Here is a 21,748-nt window from a genome sequence, read left to right on the forward strand (position 1 = left end):
GGAATCCACAAGGATGACCCCATCTAAAACCCTAAGCTATAGTGGAGAGGGTACTTGAACTGACCTTCCCCCTAAAATCAGACTGATGACTACCTTAATTGTCATTATAGATATTTTGTCCAGCATCTGATAGAAGCAGATGCATAGATCCACAGCTAACAATGGGCCGAGCTTTTGGAGACCAGTAGAAGAGAGTGAGGAGTAATATTATGAGCAAAGGGGTCAAGACTGTGATGGGGATACTCACAGAAACAGCTGATGGGAGTTTACTGACTCTGGACTGACAGAAGGGGAACCTGCATAGGACCAAACTAGGCTCTCTGAATGTGGGAGGAAGATGTGTGATTGTGACTATCTTTGCGGCCACTAACCATGGGACCAAGATTTATCCCTACTGCATGAACTGGAGTTTTGGATCCCATTCTTTTTGGAGGAATACCCTGCTCAGCCTAAATTGCTGCCAGAGGTTTCTGTCCTGCCCGATCCTGCAACTGTCCAGTACCAAAGAAACACACAGAGGCCTACATTAATTATAAACTGGTTGGCCTATTAGCTGAGGCTTTCTTATTCTCTTACATCTTACATTAACCCATAATTCTCATCTGTGTTAGCCATGTGACTTGGTACCTATCAGCAAGGCATTCTCATCTTGCTTCCTATGTGTCTGGGTGACTACAGACTGAAGCCTTTCCTCTTCCCAGAATTGTCCTGTTCTGGTCGCCCCACCTATCAATAAAATGGCCAATCAGCATTTTATTAAACCTATACAAGTGGCAAATCTTTACTATAACACCTTCATAAAGCTGTAACCATTTTGGAACAAAAAAGTGGGGTAGCCCAAACCTCATCCACATTAGCCTTTATAATAAACTAGTTCTTATTCCCTTTTGAAAAAATATTGGACTTCTTCCTACTGGTTCTGCTAACCTAGGCTTCTGCTCTTATCATTCACACCGTTGTACTCTAAACCGATCATCATTTTTCTCTAGTGCTTTGCAGGGTTATATCCATCCCACCAAATGGTCCTATTCCTTTGATCCTTATTTATGATAATTCAAGAAGTCTAGGAACATGAGAGTATCTTCCAAACAAACGCACAGAGCTAGCCAAACTGGTTCCCAACTACTCTTAAAATGCTCCCAAAAGCTCATTTATTTGTTTTAGTCAGTATAAAACTGATGGCCTCTAGATACCCATCTTTAATTTCTACCCTTTTCTTCCCTTTTTCAAAGCAAAAACAAACAAAACCCAGAGTTTCAATAGCTCAGGCTGGCCCTCTACTCTATATAGCTAAAGGTGCCCTTAAACTCTTGATCCTACTGCATCCACTTTACAAAATATTGGGATTACAGGTATGCAACATCAAGCTTGGTTTACACTTCCTTTTCTTAACAAAGTACTTGAAAAAAAAAACCTTTACAGTTGTATGCAAATCAACCTTCCTCTCTTTCTCTTACACACACACACACACACACACACACACACACTCGACATTTGCGAGGACCCAAGAAGCACACCTTACAAGAAAGGCAAAGCCTTTTGTCTCCTCGGTGTCTGTAGGTTAGATCTTGTCGTAAACACAAACAAAAAAATGCTGCTGGACTTTCTCTCCACTGACAAGCAAGCTGTACTTTCTCCATTTCTCTACTTAGTTCAGACTGTCCTCTTAAAACATCCAAATTGCATCTGCTCAACTAGGAACAGACATGCCCCTACTGTTCCAAGTTATCGATTAAAATGTTTCAGCCTCTTTAATCTACCTTTGATATCCTCTACCTGAGTTCTTTCTCTGGGATAAAATGTGGAGTAAAAGCACCTCTCTTTTCGGCTGGCTTCCAAAGTACTTCTTTACAGCCTGTGTCATAAAAATAGAGGTCAATACAGATTTCTAGCTTGGTTTCCTTAAAGAGCACATGCCATAGTGCATGTCATGTCTCAAGTATTCACTGAATATTTAATTTTTGATGACATAATACTGCCCACAATAACTCTTAAATCTAAAAAGGCTCGATATCCTTTGCCATTCTCTTCCTTTCTCTTCTTTCTAGGTTAGCAATCGAACAGGATGAGAAGCATCTAGGGTCTCTCCTTTCCATAGCCTGAACCCTACGGCAAAGAAACACAGAAAAACCCAAGTCCCTCCTCCAGCTCGCGACATCTGGAGAGAAAGTGCCCGAAAAGGAGTGTGTGTGGGGGATCTGAAGGGAACGGGTGGGTCTTCGGGGCCGGGGAGTTCTTTCGGATGGCCCAGGGGCTCTGGCTAGCGAAGGGCCCGAGAGTGAGCAGGCTCGGCACGGCAGGAGCAAAACAGGTCAGCGGGCCAGAGTCCCGGAAGCCGAGGTGAGAGCGGAAGAGGGTCGCGCGCAGCGGAAGGTAGCGTACGGAAGGTGGCGTACGGAGAGCGGAAGAGGGGCTTGAGAAAGCGGAAGGGGAAGTCAGCGCTGGGGCTCTGGGGCCGTAAACCTGGACAGCGGCGGTCGGCGAGCGTGGGAGCTCGGCTCCCCCGGGAACCCCGGAACCCAGTGTGGCGTGATGGGGGAGGAGCGCCGTGCCCGGCGATTCCTGAGCGGAGGAGCGCGCGACTGCGCACCGGGTCGCCGCGCAGGCGCGCTGCCCTCTGCCGGCTGCTGAAGTCAGTGCAGGAGCCGCTCAGGTGGGTCTCGGGGAGATTCCGGGGCGTTTTGCAGAGATCTTGGGAAAACAGCGACGTCAGCAATTTCAAAGGCTGAGGAGATTTGAATCAAACCAATAAGCTGAGTTCTGAGTACTTTGGAATCCCCTTGAGAACTTAGGTGATGTTCAGTTGGATTTCTCTAATGTCTACTTGTGAACTAAATTATCTTGCTTCTTTTAAGCATTGCCTTCATACTTGTTTCGTGAAGCCAACCTTTTAACAACAAAGGAGGAGCAACCGAACTAAGCGGGTGTTAGCAAAGTTTTTTACCCCTTCCCCACTTTTGTCCAAATCCTTGAGGAGTTACTGCCGGGAAAGGCTTTCTGGAGGGCGTAAAAGTTAGTACTTCTTATTTTCCTAACTTCCACGTCTGATTCTATAACGTATTACTCTCTCTTCTTCTGGATGCTACAGGTTTAGCAATCAGAGCAAGACTAATCGGAGACTTAGTGTGAAGAAATAGTATTCTCCTTGGAGGAATTGACAGGTAGAATTATGAAATCTCAGGGGTGGTTGGAGGAAGAAGGGGCAGGGCAACGAAACGGATTTGTTTTGTTTTTGGACACCTCATTGGACTATTGCTTGACAGCCGATTAGCTGATGATCTGATGGGGCACACAAAGCAGTTAGTAATCATTCCTGAAAGGCAAACCGGCTTGGGGAGAGACAAAGTTGCAGCGGGGTGAGTTAGACTGAAGAACCAGCTAGATCAAGTCCTGAAGCCTACGAATTTGTTTTAAGGAAATTATTTGCCGGGAAGTATTCCCAGCACTCCAGGTGCTCTCTTGGCAACAGAGTTTTGCAGGACAATTTGTCAGAAATAGTCGGGACCGTGTTTGATGAGATCACAGATGTTGGTAATGGAGATGGGATTTTATGCAGACTAGGGAAGTGGAGGGGATGATTTGGCATTACTGTCCAAAATACAAAAGATTGTAATATCATATATGCTGAAGTTTAGGATGACAATAAATAAGATTTGAGACAATGAAAGTTACTTTCTTGAGTGTGTGGTGGCGCGGGGGAGGTGTGGGTAGCATGTAGCGGGATTTGAGAGTTAAGGAGTGTGAAATTAGCTGGGCAGTGGTGGCGCACGCCTTTAATCCCAGCACTTGGGAGGCAGAGGCAGGCGGATCCCTGTGAGTTCGAGACCAGCCTGGTCTACAAGAGCTAGTTCCAGGACAGGCTCCAAAACCACAGAGAAACCCTGTCTCGAAAACCAAAAAAAAAAAAAAAAAAAAAGGAGTGTGAAATTGAAAACCTGAGAAACAGGTTATATATTTCAATCTAAAGTGCCTTCTGATTTTTTTATTGTTTGTTTCTTTCCTTACTCTGATTGATTTAAATATGGAATTATGTAAACTTTCTAGCCCAAGTTATTGATTCCAGCATGGGGTTAAATAGAAAAGGATTGTTAGTGGGAGAATTGGCGAGGGAAACCTTTGGTCCCAGATGGCCAGAGGGGTATCCTTTTCAGCTTTCCAGTGCTTTGGCAGAAAGTTTTCTCAGCTGGAACAATCTGTTCCCTGTTAGGACAGCAGAACAGCCCACATGATACAGTTTGGTTATTTTTTTGCATTGAAAAATGTTTTATAAAATTGTAACTGTCCCTTTTTCATTGCCTTGTGTTGCCAAGAGTAAAGCAAATGTAGGTTGTTTATGTGTGTCTAAACTGTGGCAACACCTGAATCTTAAACTCTTTACTTGAATTTTCAGATGTTGCACTAATTCACCAATGTCTTTCATCTTAGCACCATTAGCCATCATTAACATTTATTTACCTTGTGAGAAGAAACAAAAATTACTGATATATGTAACATGTTTACATGTTTACTTGGGGTAATATTAATAATCACTATTAGGGGAAACTTAGGAATATTTTTTAAAGTACCAGGTCAGAAAAAAGGAGGAAAAATAATTTAAGGGGGGGAATAAATAGCATATTATATTTGTGAGACTCTGGTTATTTGAGTCCATGTATGTATATATGTATATGTATGTGTATACGTATATGCGAGGGGTGATCATGAGAGAAGAGATGAAAGTTTTAAGTAAAGGCCAAATCAAGGAAATCTTTGGACATACTTCTTTCGTTAGTAGAGAGGCATAAAAAAAAATCTCAATTTCAGAATATACCAATTGAATTATAGGGACATCCAGCTATAAATGAGGCCTGAATCAGAGCTAGAAATGTGAGACTTGTTATCTTACTTACAGCCTTTAGGAAAGTTGTGGGCAGTAGAATAAAAGACCTGTAACAGCTGATGAAAAATGCACACACACAAAGTGTTGCAAGACACTCTTCCCCGGGGAGGGAGAGTTAAGTCCAAACTGAGAACCAATGACAGGCCAACGTAACTGTCCTCTAAATACCACCTTGGTGAGCTAGTGCATTTATTGGTTTACTTACAGGAGCAGGAATAACTCAAAGGCAGCTAGCTGCGTCCCTCAAAGTCCACGCCAGCATGGACGAACACTTAGGAAAGCTGGAACCTTGAAGGAAAATGAGATGTAGGCTCGCCTGGCCTACTTAACCAGGCCATGTCTTAATTTTTTTTTTTTAAATGGAACTTACCTTCATTGGAGAGGTTTTCACAATTCAAGAGAAAAGCTTATCATTATATCCAGATATAATGGCAGAAAAATAAAATTGAGTCTTTTATTGGAGCAATTTCATACTTCTTTCTTTTCCAGAAATGGCAAAAAGTCTTCTGACTACATCTCTGTCTGCAAGGATGAAACTGTTACAAACAGGGGTGTCGCTTTATAACACATCCCATGGCTTCCACGAGGAGGAAGTGAGAAAGGTACTGGAGCAGTTTCCTGGCGGCTCCATTGACCTCCAGAAGAAGCAGAATGGCATTGGCATTCTCACTCTGAACAACCCCAGTAAAATGAATGCCTTCTCAGGTACGGGATGTCCCCTCTCCAGAGAGAGTGACACTGAGTCAGAGCCTGCTATTGTAGTTTCCGGGCCTGGCCGTGCTGACAAGATCCTTGAAAGTCTTGGTATTCCTTGTAGTGTGTGTGTGTGTGTGTGTGTGTGTGTGTGTGTGTGTATAAATGACTGTAATGTAAACCAGAAATATTTTGTAATTATGCATATGGTTATTTATTTAATTATGAGTGCAAATATTAATAAAAATGAAATTCATATGTAGAGGTAAATATTCTAGTAGCCATCATTTAGGAAGCAAAATCAAATAGAGCTGCCCTCCCAACCCTGATGCCATACCTTCCTTGCCGTGATGGCGTGCGCCCTCACAAGCTGGGAGCTGAAATAAAGCCTTCCTTTCTTCATTTGTTTCTTATCAGGAATTTGACACCGCAGTGAGAAAAGTAACTATCACAGATTCCACACAGATATTTTTGCATAATGAAAAGTATTTTAAGACTATGGAAGGCAGCGTGAGAGAGAATTTTGTTAACTTGTGTTTGTCCTCACACCTTTATTACTTGCAGGTACACACCTTAATATCTTGTATTTGTAATTTACTGCAATTTGGTGAGGTTGTCCTTTTAAATGACAAAACGTCTCAGCTGTCAAACTACATCAGAGATCTTTTTTTTTTTCTTTTGGTTTTTCGAGACAGGGTTTCTCTGTGGTTTTTTTGGAGCCTGTCCTGGAACTAGCTCTTGTAGACCAGGCTGGTCTCGAACTCACAGAGATCCGCCTGCCTCTGCCTCCCAAGTGCTGGGATTAAAGGCGTGCGCCACCACCGCCCGGCTACATCAGAGATCTTAAAGAAGGATAAAATTTTACTTGAGTTACTGATTAAAAAATGACAGAGAACTTACTTGGTTGTCACCTAGAGCTACTCCTCAGGGCCCTCTATGGTCACTGAAGGTTGTATTTGTCTTTGCTGTTTAGTGTAGAGCATGCCAGGCTCCAGAAGATCCAGTGGACTAAGAAACCTGAAGGAAGACAAGCCTACCTTGACCTGAGCAGCTAGGCTGTCGATTCCAGCGATTCTGTCCATGTCTGGAGATCTTCAGTTTAGATGAAAGGCAGTTTTGCCCAGTGCCGGGACCAGCCAGTGGCCTGTTGCAGCCACTCAGGGATCCACAGCATCTAACTTTTACCCTTACAGTCAGCAAAATAGGCATTTGGTAGATACACAGTAGATACACAGTAGTAAAGTATACGTCCTGGTAGGCTTGCTCGACATGTTACTATTTCTGTTTTCAGCAGTCTCTTACATCTGTTCATGTTTTTGCTCTCATCTGGTAGGTGTCATGATGCTACAACTTTTGGAAAGGGTAATTGATCTGGAAAATTGGACAGAAGGGAAAGGCCTCATTGTCCATGGGGCAAAAAATACTTTTTGCTCAGGATCTGATCTGAATGCTGTGAAAGCACTCTCCACTCCAGAGGCAAGTATGTAGGCTGTGTGCTGAGGCTGCCCCCAGCAGACCGTCCTATGTGGTTCTTGTCATAACTCGTACTCCTTAGCTTTCTAACTGTAGTTTTTCTGTTTTGTTTAGTTTGTTTCCTTTTTATTCTTCGTGAGAAATTATAAAGATTTATAAGGTGAATAATGTAGGAAAACAAATGCTGAGGTCTGACCTACAGAGGCTATCTGAAAGACAGTTGGGTTGACATGCTGAAAGGACTCGTCTTTGTGGTCTAAGAGGAGCGCTCTTTGGTTGCGCTGGTGATTTTGGAGGATGCTTTCAGTATTGCTCCTGCTCTTTCCTTCCCAATAGTGCCCTCACATTTCTTTCCTTTCTAATTTGATTGAATATTTTTTTACAAAAATTGATACTTTAGAATAATTTTAATATTGTGAAACAGTTGGAAAAATAGTGTAGAGTTCTCCATATGTGAACCCTATGCCCTTTGTTTTTAGCATATTACTTTGGTATAAAGATTACTGCTAGTGAAATCCCACACTGATCTCATACGTGGAATCTCAAATAGAGAAGCTTATTGGAACACAGAGTAGAATGGTGTTTGACAGGTACTAAGGAGAGAATATGGGAAATAGATTTCTGTTACACAGGTAAATTAGTGCTAGAAATTAGTTCTCTAGCATAGTGCCTATATTGAGCAATGCTATAGTATATCCATAAATTGTGGGTCTTACATTGAGTGTTCTTATACACTCCACACTGATGATAAAGGGGATAATAAAAATACTATAATTGATGGGTGTATCTGCAGTCTGAATAGGTGCTGATAATTGAATTACTGATTACCTGTAAACTCAAGTTGCATACATTAGATGTGTACTTCTTTTACATGTCAGAGTGGTGTAAAAGAGGGGGGAGAAGAAATTTCATAAATTATTGGTATTGGTAGTTGTGTTGTAAGAGGCTGCTTATTTGTTTTCAGGCTGCCCAGACTCTCGAAATAGTCACACAGAAACTATATTATTTAAATCACTGTTTGGCCCATGACCTCTAGCTTCTTATTGGCTAACTCTTACATCTTAATTTAGCCCATCTCCATTTATCTGTGCATCACCACGAGGTCGTGGCCTACCTGCAAAGCTTCAGCGCACCTGTCTCCACTGGTGGCTCCTTGGCTTCTTCCTCCCAGCATTGTTTAGTTTTCCCCTCCTAGATCTGTTCTACCCTATCAGGCCAAGCCAGTTTTTTTTATTCATTAATGGTAATCACAGCATACAGAGAGAAATCCCACATCACTATTTTGTTCTTTTTCTGCTTTGAATCCTATTTAGGGAGTCATCATGATTCCTTAGAACTCTCATCTGTGAAAGTTCCTCATACTCTGGGTGTGTGTGTGTGTGTGTGTGTATATATATATATATATATATATATATATATATATATATGGTGTGTCTGTCTGTGTGTGTCTGTGTGTACAGTCTTATTCTGTAGTAGAGTCGTTTTGTACTACTGCTGTCCTGTTGTTCATTATGTACACTTTGTATCCTTGACTGTCTTAAAAAGTCTCTGAAATCAGGGCTAGAGAGATAGCTCAGTGGTTAAGAGCACTGGTTATGGCTCACAACCATTTGTAATGAGATCTGGCCATACATGGAGACAGAATGTTGTATACATAATAAATAAATAAATAAATCTATTTTTAAAAAAAGTCCCTGAAATCCTCCAACCCCAGTGTTCTGAGCGCTAGGCTTATAGTCATGACTCACCACATCAATGTCTTTGTGGATAATATTCAGGGTCACAATAACATTTTTAAAGAATAGGGTATATTTATTAATCCTTATTTTAAAATTGACAAGTAGAAATAGTATGTATATATAATTCCTGAAATATTTTTTCAAGTAATCTGTAATCTTCTGCACCTGAGAAGCAATTATGTTCATGTAAATAAATGAAATTTAAAGTCTTGAAGTCTAGGAATTGCAGGCACCTAACATGAGTTGTAGTTGGATGTTTGAATGCATCTAACTCTTGCAGCTGAGACCATGAGACCTGCTGTGACCGCACATTCTGAATCTGTTCTCTCAGCACGGCGTTTCTGTGGCCAGCATACTGACTCTTTGTGTAACAAACGTGTCAGTAGCATCTGCATGTCTGATGAACTTCCTTTCTGGGAATGATGAAGTAACTGATATATATGTATGTCAATTTAGGGAGTGGATTAAATTGTCCTCTAAATATAATAAAATGCTTTAGTATGATTATTAGAAGATTTGTCTTTAAGAGGTAATTATGTTGTTTTTTTGCCACTGTAATTTTTCAATTAAAAATTCTGAAGAAAATTTCCAAGCATCCACAGAAACAGACAAGCCCAGTGTTCCCCTCACATACCCATCATGGTGTAAGCACTGACAATACTGTATTCCTAAGCTTTTTCTTTGGATTTTTCCTTTCATGTATAACTGACCCTATCAGAAGCTGATTTCTTTTGGGATCTTTTTCTTCATGCTGAGGAAAGATTCTACAGTTATCCCCTTTACACAGTTGGTTCATAATTGAAATTGTGGAAGCCAGGAGATGGACTAATGAAACATAAGGATTAGCCCTGAAGAGTTATGAAAAGGAGAAAAGCAAAAATATGTAAATATTATTCAATTATCAGATTGAGGTTATATGCCATGGTTGTTGTGGAGACCCTAAGAAGTCTCTTTTTAAAGGTAAGTAGGAATCCAAATCCACAGTGGTGCATTTGAAATATAGCTACAGCATATGGGTGTAATGCATCAAGGAAAGGTTTGGGACTTAGAAACCTTCACAGTCTTAACCTATCTTAAAGATGATGACCTCCTTTGTTACTCTTCTGACAGTGTATTGCTTGGGTCTTTGTTGCTTAAATGTCTATAGCGACCCCCAATTTCTGTCTAACTACTTTAGGCTTGTTGATACTCTTCTGCAATTTTATTTTAACCATAATAATATATAGACAAATTACTTGTTTCCCAAAAACCTTTCAGTGTATTTGGAGGAAATTCATTAAGCCCTAAAGCTGGTTCTTTTTTTTTTTTTTTATTGAAAAAAAAAAATTTTCCGCCTCCTCCCCACCTCCCATTTCCCTCCCCATCCCCCCGCCCCTCTCCCCCTCCCCCCACTCCTCTTCTCCTCCCTCTCCAGTCCCAGGAGCAGTCAGAGTTCCCTGCCCTGTGGAAAGTCCAAGGTCCTCCCCCCTCCATCCAGATCTAGGAAGGTGAACATCCAGACTGTCTAGGCTCTCACAAAGCCAGACCTGAAGTAGGATCAAAACCCTGTGCCATTGTCCTTGGCCTCTCGTCAGCTCTCATTGTCCGCCATGCTCAGAGAGTCCGGTTTTATCCCATGCTTTTTCAGTCACAGTCCAACTGGCCTTGGTGAGCTCCCAATAAATCGGCCCCACTGTCTCAGTGGGTGGGTGCACCCCTCGTGGTCCTGACTTCGTTGTTTATGTTCTCCCTCCTTCTGCTCCTCATTAGGACCTTGGGAGCTCAGTCTGGTGCTCCAGTGTGGGTCTCTGTCTCTATCTCCATCCATTGCTAGTTGAAGGTTCTATGGTGATATGCAAGATATTCATCAGTATGGTTATAGGATAGGTTCATATCAGGTTCCCTATCGTCAGGTGCCCAAGGAACTAATTGGGGACATTGCCCTGGGCATCTGGTAGCCACTCCAAGTTCAAGTCTCTTGCCAACCCTTAGGTGGCTCCCTTACCTAAGGTATGAGTTTCCCTGCTCCCCTATCCAACCTTCCTATATCCCCAATCATCCCGTTTCCCCAAGTTCCCCTCATCCTCTCCTTCACACTTTTCTCTCTCCATCTCCCCTTACCGCCATCCCCCCCCCCCAATATTCCAATTTTTTGCCTGGCAATCTTGTCTATTTCCCATAGCCAGGAGGATAACTATATGTTTTTCCTTGGGTTTGCCCTCTTGTTTAGCTTCTTTAGGACCACAAATTATAGACTCAGTGGCCCCCTATCCATAGCTAGAAACCAATTATGAGTGAGTACATCCCATGATCTTCTTTTTGGGTCTGGGTTACCTCACTCAGGATAGTATTTTCTATTTCCATCCATTTGCATGCAAAATTCGAGAAGTCATTGTTTTTTACCGCAGAGTAGTACTCTAATGTGTATATATTCCACACTTTCTTCATCCATTCTTCCATTGAAGGACACCTAGGATGCTTCCAGGTTCTCGTAAAGCTGGTTCTTATAGCCACAGAATAAGATACTTTGCAAGATGTGAGTTATTATACTCAAGATGGGTGCAAGTGCACAGTGTGATGCTCGTGGCTTCCTTGTGTGCATTGGGTAATGTACATGTTATGTCATGGATGTTATTGGGAAGAGCTGAAAGTAGGATCTCAGGATACAGAGAGACAGAAAACAACATCTGTGGCATCTCTCCACATCTTTGTTCAGTACTTTCCAGTTGCCTATACCCAAACATTGGCAGGTCTGTTTTTCCATGGTTATTTTTTTCAGGTAGTATTTTATTTTATTTTGCTGAACTAACCCTTCTTTCTTCCTTTCATTTTAAATTTTGTTTTATTTTATGTGTATGGGTGTTTTATCTGTATGTATGCCTATGTATTACTTGCATGTCTAGAGAGGACATAACAGAGTATTTTATCTCCTGGAATGGAAGTTAGAGATGTGGTGAGCTAAAGTGTAGGTGCTGGAAATTGAACCCTGGTTCTTAGAGGAATAGCCCATGCTCTTAAGTGCTGAGTCATGTCTTTAGCCCCTTGATTTTTCTTCCTCCTTCAAATCAGGAAAGTAAATGAGTGTTTGACTCTGTAGCTTTGGGTGATAAATTAATAATAACAATTCATCCTCTTCCTTTTCCTGTTTATTTTCTTGTTTTTGTGTATACCATGCCGTCCTGAAACTGCTAGAGATTCTCCTGCCTCTGCCTCCCAAGAATTGGGATTACAGTGTGTGCCACCATTCTTGATCAAATTATCCCTGGCTCTTTTGGGCCAGTATTAATTTTAAGATGGGGTCTTACCTAGTCACTCAGGGAAGTATTGAAGTTGTTCCTACTTCTGCATTGGTCCTCTTCTCTGTTAGTTCAAGCATTAAAAGACAAAAAAACCAATACACAGTACCTTAATGGTTGCTTCACCAAGATTGTTGAGGACTTATTATATCCCTTAGCTCTCATCTTGTAGAAACAATATGTTAAATAATGAATTGAAACACATATTTCACAGAAAACAGTTTTTAAGTACTGTAATTAAGGCATAGGAGTTTTTTTTTTGTACTGTGTAACACATGGACTGCTTAGTGACTAGAAAAGTCTGCCATGATCAGCAGGCCAGATATTTTGTGACTGAAGTTAAGATTTTTGGTTGAAGGTATGGAAGTTAATAATATTAATAAGGTACTTTGCAATTATGTGGTATTTGGTTTATCAAAAATCTTAGATCATTCTGAGGTTGATAGGATATTGCTTATCCTACGGGAAGGGTTACCAAACAGCAGGATGGGAAGAATTCCTAAGAAAAAGAAATTAAATGAAGAAATATCGGGTGCGAAGTAAAGCTGCTTTTTTTTTTTGTACTAATCAACCCATGAACTGAGAACAGGTCTAGATTTGTTCAGTTGGAATAAAAGTAGAAAAAAAATAAAGTAAATATTGGGACTATTTCAGCGGAGGAGCAGAGAAGACACACTTGGGCCCTGCTCATAGGATTGTGTGACCTGGAGGAATTAGTAACACCACCGCATCTGAGCCTGCTGACCATTGCTGACCGTTCTCGTTTCTAAGCCGCCCGTGTGTGCACAGATTTCTGCCTTTCCCACCATCCTGTAAGCCAACTAGAATCCCCGGTTTAGTCCTCGTTCCTGTGGATGAGAAAACTGCACTCGTAGTCAGGATAGGTCCAGTGCGCTGTCACAGTGACAGAACAAGAGCTCAGGCGGCCATTTTACTCCTGGGAAGTTTTGCAGTACTGAGTTTGAGGTACTACTGCAGTACCAGTGAACGTGGAAATGTCCAGCATGTTCTAATACTTCACTTAAATCCAGCAGCGGGAGTGGTTTAAACTTTCAAAGAAAAGAATATGAATAAAGAAAAGAGAGAGACAGAGCTATAGGACTTGCCTTCAGCGGATCGGCTGAAAAGGGTGATGAGTTGAGGGTGGAAGCTGGAGATGAACAACCAAGCAGCAGACAATTAGGAGTGAAGAGTGTGGCTAGGAAGAGAGGACCAGAGTGAAGGAACAGGTGTGAAGCTGAAGAGAAGATGATATGCAAGAAGGGAAATTTATTTAATTGGACAAATAGAATATTAAAATGTTTTGGGACAAGGCTGAAAGCCGGATTATACTGGATTGAAGAAGGTATACCTCCTATGAGAAAATACGGAGTTCGTGAAAAATCTGGGACTCAAAGCCTTAGAGTGCAAATCCCAGAGCTCACTAAACCTTCTCTCTTTACACGAGGCTTCCTAGAGGTAGTAGGTGGAGGGTCCGACTCGAGTTCTTCCGAGTCATTGAGTGGTGCTCCACTCTTCCAGGAAGCTGGAGTGGTCCGTCTTGGCTGTCAACTTGATGGGATTGAAGAGTCACCTTGGAAATAAACCTTTGTGCATTCTTATGAGGGGTTTTCTGGATTAGGTTAATTGAGATGGAAAGACCACCCTAAATGTGGGTGACACTTGCATATCCTGGGGTCCTGGTCCAAATGAAGAGCAAACAAGCTGAGTAATGCCATTCCCCTCTGCCTCCTGACTGCGCATGCCTATTCCCAGCTGCCTTGGGGTTCTGCTGCCACGCCTTCCTTGCCATGATGGACTAGATCCTCAAACTCTTACGCCATCAACCCTTACTTTCTTCCTTAAACTTCTGGTTTTGGGACTTTTGCCACATTAGTGAGAAACAAGAGTAAGGTCAGGAACTGTCTGACTCGCCCTGTGCAGTGCTGAGCTCAAGCCCTGGGAGAAGAGCACATGCAGCATCATTTACGGTTCCGCCTCACAGAGTGCAAAATGAAAATGTCTGTTTTCAAAAAATTTGACTTTCTTTCCTTTCAAACTCTGAATTTAAAAAAATATTTCTTATATATGTAATATTTATTTGTGTTTATGTTTATTTTTATTCAAAGAATGGAGTGGCCTTATCTATGTTCATGCAGAACACCTTAACAAGATTTATGAGGTAATGTATCTTTCTTTTAAAAATAGGATTTTTAGAACACCGGGTTTAGTAATTTATTATTTCATTTCTTGTACATTTAAAAAGGTTAGCTGAGCTTCAAACTATGTCTGTTGTAATAATGGACTATTTCTTTATGCCACTCAGAGCAGTCATTAGAATGACATGTTAGTGAGGTATGAACAGCTTTGAAAAGAAGCGGAAAATAATTTAAGAAGCAGTGCCCATATAACCATCTCCCGCCAGGAGCAGCCATAGTGAAAGTCAGATGCTGACACCAGGCAGAGAAAGGACCGTGATCGAGAGGTGACATGCAAAGGCCCCTCCAGGAAGGAGAACAGTAGAAGTGGGCTGAAGCAGACTACATCCAGATGAGGGAGACTATAAAAGCTCTCTGACAAAAATGGGATTACTTCGTATCTGGATAAAGAAAAAGGGAGAAAAAAATGCATTTCAGGTTACAAATTTTGACATGTTTTGAATCTCTTTCTGACTTTATTCTAAAAGTAAGCAGTTTAAAGGTATGAAAACCGAGAAAATTGATATCTAAGCATGCTTATTAATTAGGCATTTCTGTATTTTTATACTCATCTGAGAGTCTCGAAAAAATAATAGAATCATCATGTTACTGTTTTAAATACCATTGCCTTATTTCTCCCATCACACTGTTCTTGACTTTTTTTTCCTAGTTTAAAATTTTAATTTTAGATTATTTTACTTTGTGTGTATGAATGTTTTGCCTGGGTGTCTGTATTATGCACTGCGTGTGTGTCTAGTGCCTTCAGAGACAGGAGGAAGGCATCAGATCCCCTGGAACTGGAGTTTGGATGATTATTAGCTATCATATGGGTGCTGGGAATTGAACCTGGGTCCTCTGCCAAAGCAACAAGCACTCTAAACATCGGTCTCTTTTTCTAGATTTTTTTACTTTTAATTTTTTCAATTAATTAATTTATTTTGAGACAGGGTATTATGTAGCTCAGTTTGGACACACACACACACACACACACAAACTTACTGCTGGTCATGGCAAGCCTTAAACTCCTGATTCCCCTGCTTCCATCTTCTGAGCATACATCTTCTGATAACAGGTGTGCAACCCCACATCTAGCTAAAAGTTATTCTCATTTAAGTAATCCTTTCTATGTGGAAGAGGGCTTATTAGGAACTATTTAGTCTCTTTAGACCAATATGTTACATTTTGGTTAGAACCTATTATAACTGCATACTTTGGAAATATTTTCAATCTGCCTGATAGTAATCTCACACTGTTGTGACAGGATGTACTTTTATATTATTATTACTTTTTAAAGATAAGGGCTTGCTATGTAGTCCTGGCTGTGCAGGAACTAGACCAGCCTAGCCTTGTACTCTTAAAGATACACTTCTATCTGCCTCTCAAGTGCTGGGATTGAAAGTGTTTACCAGTATCCCCTATGCCTGTCTTTGTAAACAGAAACAATAAGATTTATTTTAATGCTTATATATAGGAGCAGTCTATGACCATTTAGATAGTCATGCTAAGTCTTTTGGTGGGAATCTTAAGTACTTGGTTTTGTAGCTCTGTGCTTTAGACCAGGTTATCTCTTCAGATAGGACTGCAATACTCCCAACCTGACTGTAGAGCAGACAGTTTCACAGCGAGTGTGCTGTATTGACAGCTGTGGAGAGCCCCTGGTCCTAAGTATTCCATAAGCTCTCTGATTAGAAGACAGTTACAGTGTGTACTACCACTGCAAAGCAGACAGTGATTCAGGAAGGTAGTTTGCTGTTACTCTGTAGCACTAGTGTGAGCTGCTGTGTGCTTGGCCTCATCTCACTTCTGATGGTGCACACGTTCAAGGAGTCACACTACCCTTGATGGTTCTTGTTGCTAACACTACGAAATGTTGAAGACCTTAAAATGATGTCTATAAATGAACACTTATGTTAGAATTATTCACATCCATTTTTCTTCAATATACAGACTACCATTAATAAGCGTTGCTCTGGTTCAAGGCTGGGCAATGGGTGGAGGAGCAGAATTTATCACAGCGTGTGATTTCAGGTAAGGTAAAAATCGCTGTAAGCATAAACACATTTAGCACATGCATGAATGTAGTTTTGCCTTAATTTCAATATTTCATGTATTCTTAAACAAGATAATCAATTAAAGACTATTTTTTATCAGTTATTTAAGTACATAATTTTTAGTTTAATACAGTTACTATTGTTCAATTATAAGACATTTTTAAAAAACAACAAAACCCAGTGACTTTTAATAAATCCGTATTAGCAAAGGTCCTAAGAAGGAAAGTCAGTGAAATATATGAAACTCTTAAAATTCAAGAGAATTATTCAAAAGGAGTAAACAACTGAAGAGCGTTTACATAGAAGAGAGTGGACGTAAAGATTCCCTGTGGCTGTCTTCAAAAGGTTTTCTGAGATCCATTCCTTTCTGAGGTCAAGTCTCCATCATCAGTGATTCATAGCGACTTTATAAATGAGAGAACGAAAAATACAGGAAATTCTGGGAGCTTGTAGCTTTTCCCCCTTAAAATGATTTCCAGCTCTCCGTAACTATGTGGGTACAGAGGCCATAAAATCTGCCCAGGCTTGAGGCGGCCTTCTTACTACTGTCCCAAGGAACCACTCCGAGCAAACCTCTGTATTCTGTTGTGTGCTTGTCCTGAGATCCATAAACATGGAGTAAGACGGTATCACATTGAACTGTTCTGTATTGACAGCTTTGAGGGGTCCCTGGGGCTTTGAGTCATGGCAGAGAACTGTGTTTGCAAGAAAGTTAGGTGCTTTATTTTTAAAAATACACTTGATCCTTTTAAGTGTTCAAAAACTGGTATGTGTATTGTAACTGGGGCTAAAACTGGAAAGCCGCAAGGCCTGAATGCTGGCTGCACATCTGCTGATCTTCACTCTGTGCCACTTTATATGTCTGACTTGAGGAAGCAACTGTGTTAACTTTTTATCTCTCCCATAAATATTTAGATACATTTCAATGAGGTCATGAGTATATAGGTTATAGTATAATGTTCACCCTTAGTGCTCACAAAATATTATTTTGAGTCTTAGTGTTACCTATTATTACCACTTTATTTTTTTAGCCGAAATGTTAATAAAATAATAATCTGTCATACTTTAAAACTATTCCTTTTGTTTGGCATGCTTTCTGCTGTAGGACTAATCTTGATTTCATTTTATGTTTTTTAAAAGTATTTATAGCAATACAGTTTACATATTTATAGAATTTACTTATATATTTACTTATAGAATGATTTGGTATAATATTAAACAGAAGATAGTTTCAGCTTCTAAAACCCTGCCCACATAATGATGTATATTTTTAAAAAATTACTTTTAAAAAAGGGATTTGTCTTTTTTGTGTGAATGTTTTTTTTTCCTTGTGTGTGGACCTGTGCCCACAGGGTCATAAGAAGGCATCAGATCTCCTGGAAGTGGAGTCAGAGACGTTCTGAACTGTGACATGGGTGCTGGGAATTGGACTCACATTCTCATTAAGAACAATAAGTGCTATTAACTGCTGAACCATTTCTCCAGCTCCTAAAACCACTTGTCTAAATATGCTTATTTCTTCTTTTTTACTCATTATGTACACTTCATCTTTCAAAATCTTGGCATATACATTAAGAGAAAAGTTTCCGTCAAATTTTGGCTCAGTTTCTGAAGCTAAGGGCATGACCCTTCTGCTCTGATAAATAGCATTTTGAATATCAGAATTATAAAAGTTTTTGAAATAATCTTATATTCAGATATAAATTATATGTAACCAAAAGCACCTATTTTAATTGTGCAATATAAAGGTCATTTTGCTGATGCATATACCCATGTAACCACCACAGTTAAGATGTGGAACATTTTTATTTTTTTTGCACTTGTGAATAGTGCTACAATAAACATGGGTATGCAGGTCTCTACTCTATGTTAACTTTGATCCCTAAAGTATATCAACAGGAACGGTGTGTATTACTGATCAAGGGTAGGTCTGCTTTGAGTTTCCGAAGGAAGTTCTGTGCATTTTCGCAGTGGCTGTACAAGTTGCCATCTCACCCCTGGTGTTGCCCTCGCTGGTCGGCATTTGTTCTTTCTCTGTGACTTTGAGAGCAGTCTGACTAAGGGAGGCAGAATCTCCATGTAGTTTCCATTTGCATTATCCTAGCAGTTAATGAATATTGAACATATTCTTTTATGCGCTTATTGACCATTTATGCTTCTTTTGAAATTGTCCGTTTCGCTTTGTTCATTTATTGGTTGGATTATTATTTGGGGAAGAATAATTTTGAGTTCTCTGTGTATTTTGGATTACCAGTCTCCTGTTGGACAGATGAATAGCTGGGGAAGATTTCATTCTGTTCTGTGAGTTATTTTTTCATCCTTATAGCTCCATCCTTTGCATTACAGAGCTTTTGTATTTAATCCAGTCCTACTCGTTAGTTTTTGCCACTTCCCAGGCCACTGCTGTGGTATTCAGGAGAACATTGGCTGTACCTGTATCTTGAAGTGGTTTCCCTTAGGAGTTGCAAAGTCTCAGGTCTTAAAATCTTCGATTCACCTTCAATTAATATTTGAGCAAAGTAAGAGACAGTCTCTGCTTTTCTCCTCCAGATGGAGGGTTCCGCTTTCATCTGCGTTGTCTTCTTGGTCGTGCTCACTGGCCATAGCATCCGTCTCGTCTTGATTCCCAGTGCCTGTTTTCTGTATTTCCTCAGTTCTCTTGTTTGCTTCACTTCTCTCATTCATAGAGTCACAAATGTGGAACCTATGATTCACCATCAGACCATGTCTTGCTTTCTTTTCTTATTAGCATCATGATACTGGGTTTTATTGTTATTTGATATAGGATTTTTCTAGGCACATGCATCTGAACTGGGATTCCTTTCATTTCATCCTCCCAAATGTTGGGATTATAAGATCTTATCTCCCCACACTTGGTTTTCAGGGAGCAGAAATTTTTAGTTTTTAAAGTATTTTTAGTTTTTTAAAAAATATTTACAGGCCGGGCGGTGGTGGCGCACGCCTTTAATTCCAGCACTTGGGAGGCAGAGGCAGGAGGATCTCTGTGAGTTTGAGACCAGCCCGGTCTACAAGAGCTAGTTCCAGGACAGGCTCCAAAACCACAGAGAAACCCTGTCTCGAAAAACCAAAAAAAAAAAAAAAATTTACAAATGTCTGAAAACTTCTACTTAGTCTCCTTGGATGCTAGTGACAGATCTTCAGGTTATAATTACAGATCAGAAAATTCAGAGATGCAATACTTTTAACTAATCTGTAAATGTCATTCAATTTTTTTTCAATTACATTTTTAATATTTTTCCCTGGTCTGGAATTCAATCAAGAATCTATTTTGTGTGATAAAGATATATAGCCACCCCTACCTATTTGTGGTTAACTTTTTTGTCCTTTTATGTATTCCTGATGTTTAACTGAACATAAATTATAGTAGATCACATAATTAGGAGCATAATTCTTTCTATTTTTCATGGTACAAGGTACTGAATCCATGGAAACATTGGGCAATCCACCTACCATTGAGCTAAATCCCTTGCCTTTTTGCATTTTTAATTTTAAGATGGGGTCTTACCTAGTCACTCAGGGAAGTATTGAAGTTGTTCCTACTTCTGCCTTGGTTTCTCAAGAAACTAGGCTTAGTTATCTGCACACAAGGCCAGACTTAAGAGCATATGTTTTTATTCATTGTTGCAGCATCTGCCTTTTTTTTTTCAGCATCTGCCTTTTAAATGGCAGATTTGTACTATTTTATGCTCATTGTTGTTATTGATAGTATTTCATTTCAGTCTGCCATCTTTTAAAAAAGTTATTATACGCATTAGTGTTTTGCCTACATGTATATATGTGTACCACACGGTGCTCTCAAGAGGGATCCCCTGAAACTGGAGTTATTGGTAACTGTGAGCCACCATGTCAGTGCTGGGACCTGAGCCTGGGTCCTCTCTAAAAGCAGAAACTGCTCTTGCACTCTCTCTCCTGCCCCCCAGTCTACCATCTTAATATTATTTTCTAATGACTTGATTCTGTTTGTTCTTTCTTACTGTCTTTTCTCACTGCCTCATTTGTAGATTGTGTAATGATTTTTTACTTCTATTGACCTCCCACAAACACGCAGACAGTGAGGGGAGGGAAAGAGAGAGACAGACAAAGAGAAATCGGTTTCTTTTAGTTTTGAATTAACAGTAATGCATCTTAAAGTGGTCACAGCCTTCCATCAAATAATAAATCAATTCATGTAAGATATTAGGTTATTACACTGAACATCTAATTCTTGTGTCCTGGTCTTTGGACATATTTATTTTGCTTCTGTGCATTGTAATGACACAATTACTATATTTTTGCTTTAGTCAATTATCATTTAAATAAATACACATAGTGAAAGTAAATTGCTGTGCTAATTATTTTCACCAGAAAGAATATTTAGGTACAATTATGTTGATTGTCAACTTGACAGGATCTAGAGTCATTTCAGAGACGAATCACTGGGCATGTCCATCAGGGATTACCTAAATTAGGTTCATAGAGGTTGGAAGATCCACCCTAACTGTGGGCAGCACCGTTTCCTGGGCTGAGGCTCTGGACTGTATTAAAAAGGGCATGCATGCCAAGCACCAGGACTCACAGCTTTCTATCTCCTAAGTATGCGTGCAGTGTGCAGAGCTACTCTCTCACTCCTGATATTATACCTTCTTCCCCTTGAAAGAGTGCACCCTCCCATTCCCAATGCCTTACCTTCCTCCCTATGATAGACTGCACCCTCTCATTCCCAGTGCCTTACCTTCCTCCCTATGATAGACTGCACCCTTCCCCATTCCCAATGCCTTACCTTCCTCCCTATGATAGACTGCACCCTTCCCCATTCCCAGGGCCTTACCTTCCTCCCTATGATAGACTGCACCCTTCCCCATTCCCAGGGCCTTACCTTCCTCACCATCGTGGAAGGCACCTTCGTACTCCTGATGTCATGCTTTCCTTGACATGATAGTGTGCACTCTTGTAAACTGTGAGCCAGAATAAAGCCTTCCTTCCTCCATTTGTTTCTTTGTCAGGAATTTACCATCACAATGAGAAAAGTAACTATCACAGATTCCTCACAGCAACTCTGTGGATTTTATAAAATGTTATTTAACGTCATAAATGCAGACGAAAATTTTCCTAACAAGGAATTTCTATGGCATAGATTTATTTATTTTGTTGTGTGTTGTTTGGCTAGTTTAGAAACTAAGTTTTGATAAGACCGTCTAACATTTTTGTTCTGTGTATATCAAACATAAATGTTCTGTCTTGTGATTGTTACAAAATCAGTACCTAGGGAACCATGACTCAGTCAAAAGTAGGTGCCTGGCAACACCTTTGAACCCCCTTTCCCCTCTTCACCACAAAATCTCACTGCATGCAGGGCTAATTTAATACATTTAATATTATCACAACTCCTTTTGTGATTTCCACTTTTATAAACTAAATATCTGTAATAAATGTTTTTCTATTTTAACATGTTATAAATGAT

The 21,748-nt window shown here is 40.2% G+C and overlaps 1 protein-coding gene across 4 annotated transcripts in view; it reads left to right on the forward strand.

Annotated features, from left to right (window-relative positions):
• The first annotated feature begins 2,270 nt into the window (after positions 1-2,270).
• Echdc1 (ethylmalonyl-CoA decarboxylase 1) overlaps positions 2,271-21,748 on the forward strand; it is a 28,895-nt gene continuing 9,417 nt past the window's right edge. The window contains exons 1-5 of one of the 4 annotated variants that reach the window (XM_057763334.1): positions 2,271-2,653; positions 5,369-5,584; positions 6,906-7,048; positions 14,168-14,220; positions 16,184-16,264. In XM_057763334.1, the coding sequence (XP_057619317.1) occupies positions 5,371-5,584; positions 6,906-7,048; positions 14,168-14,220; positions 16,184-16,264 (491 nt within the window). In that variant the 5' untranslated portion in view covers positions 2,271-2,653; positions 5,369-5,370. The other 3 variants (XM_057763335.1, XM_057763337.1, XM_057763338.1) reach the window with 3 other exon arrangements.

This window comes from Chionomys nivalis, chromosome 2 (genome assembly GCF_950005125.1).
Source record: "Chionomys nivalis chromosome 2, mChiNiv1.1, whole genome shotgun sequence".
In the NCBI taxonomy this organism is placed as follows: Eukaryota; Metazoa; Chordata; class Mammalia; order Rodentia; family Cricetidae; genus Chionomys; species Chionomys nivalis.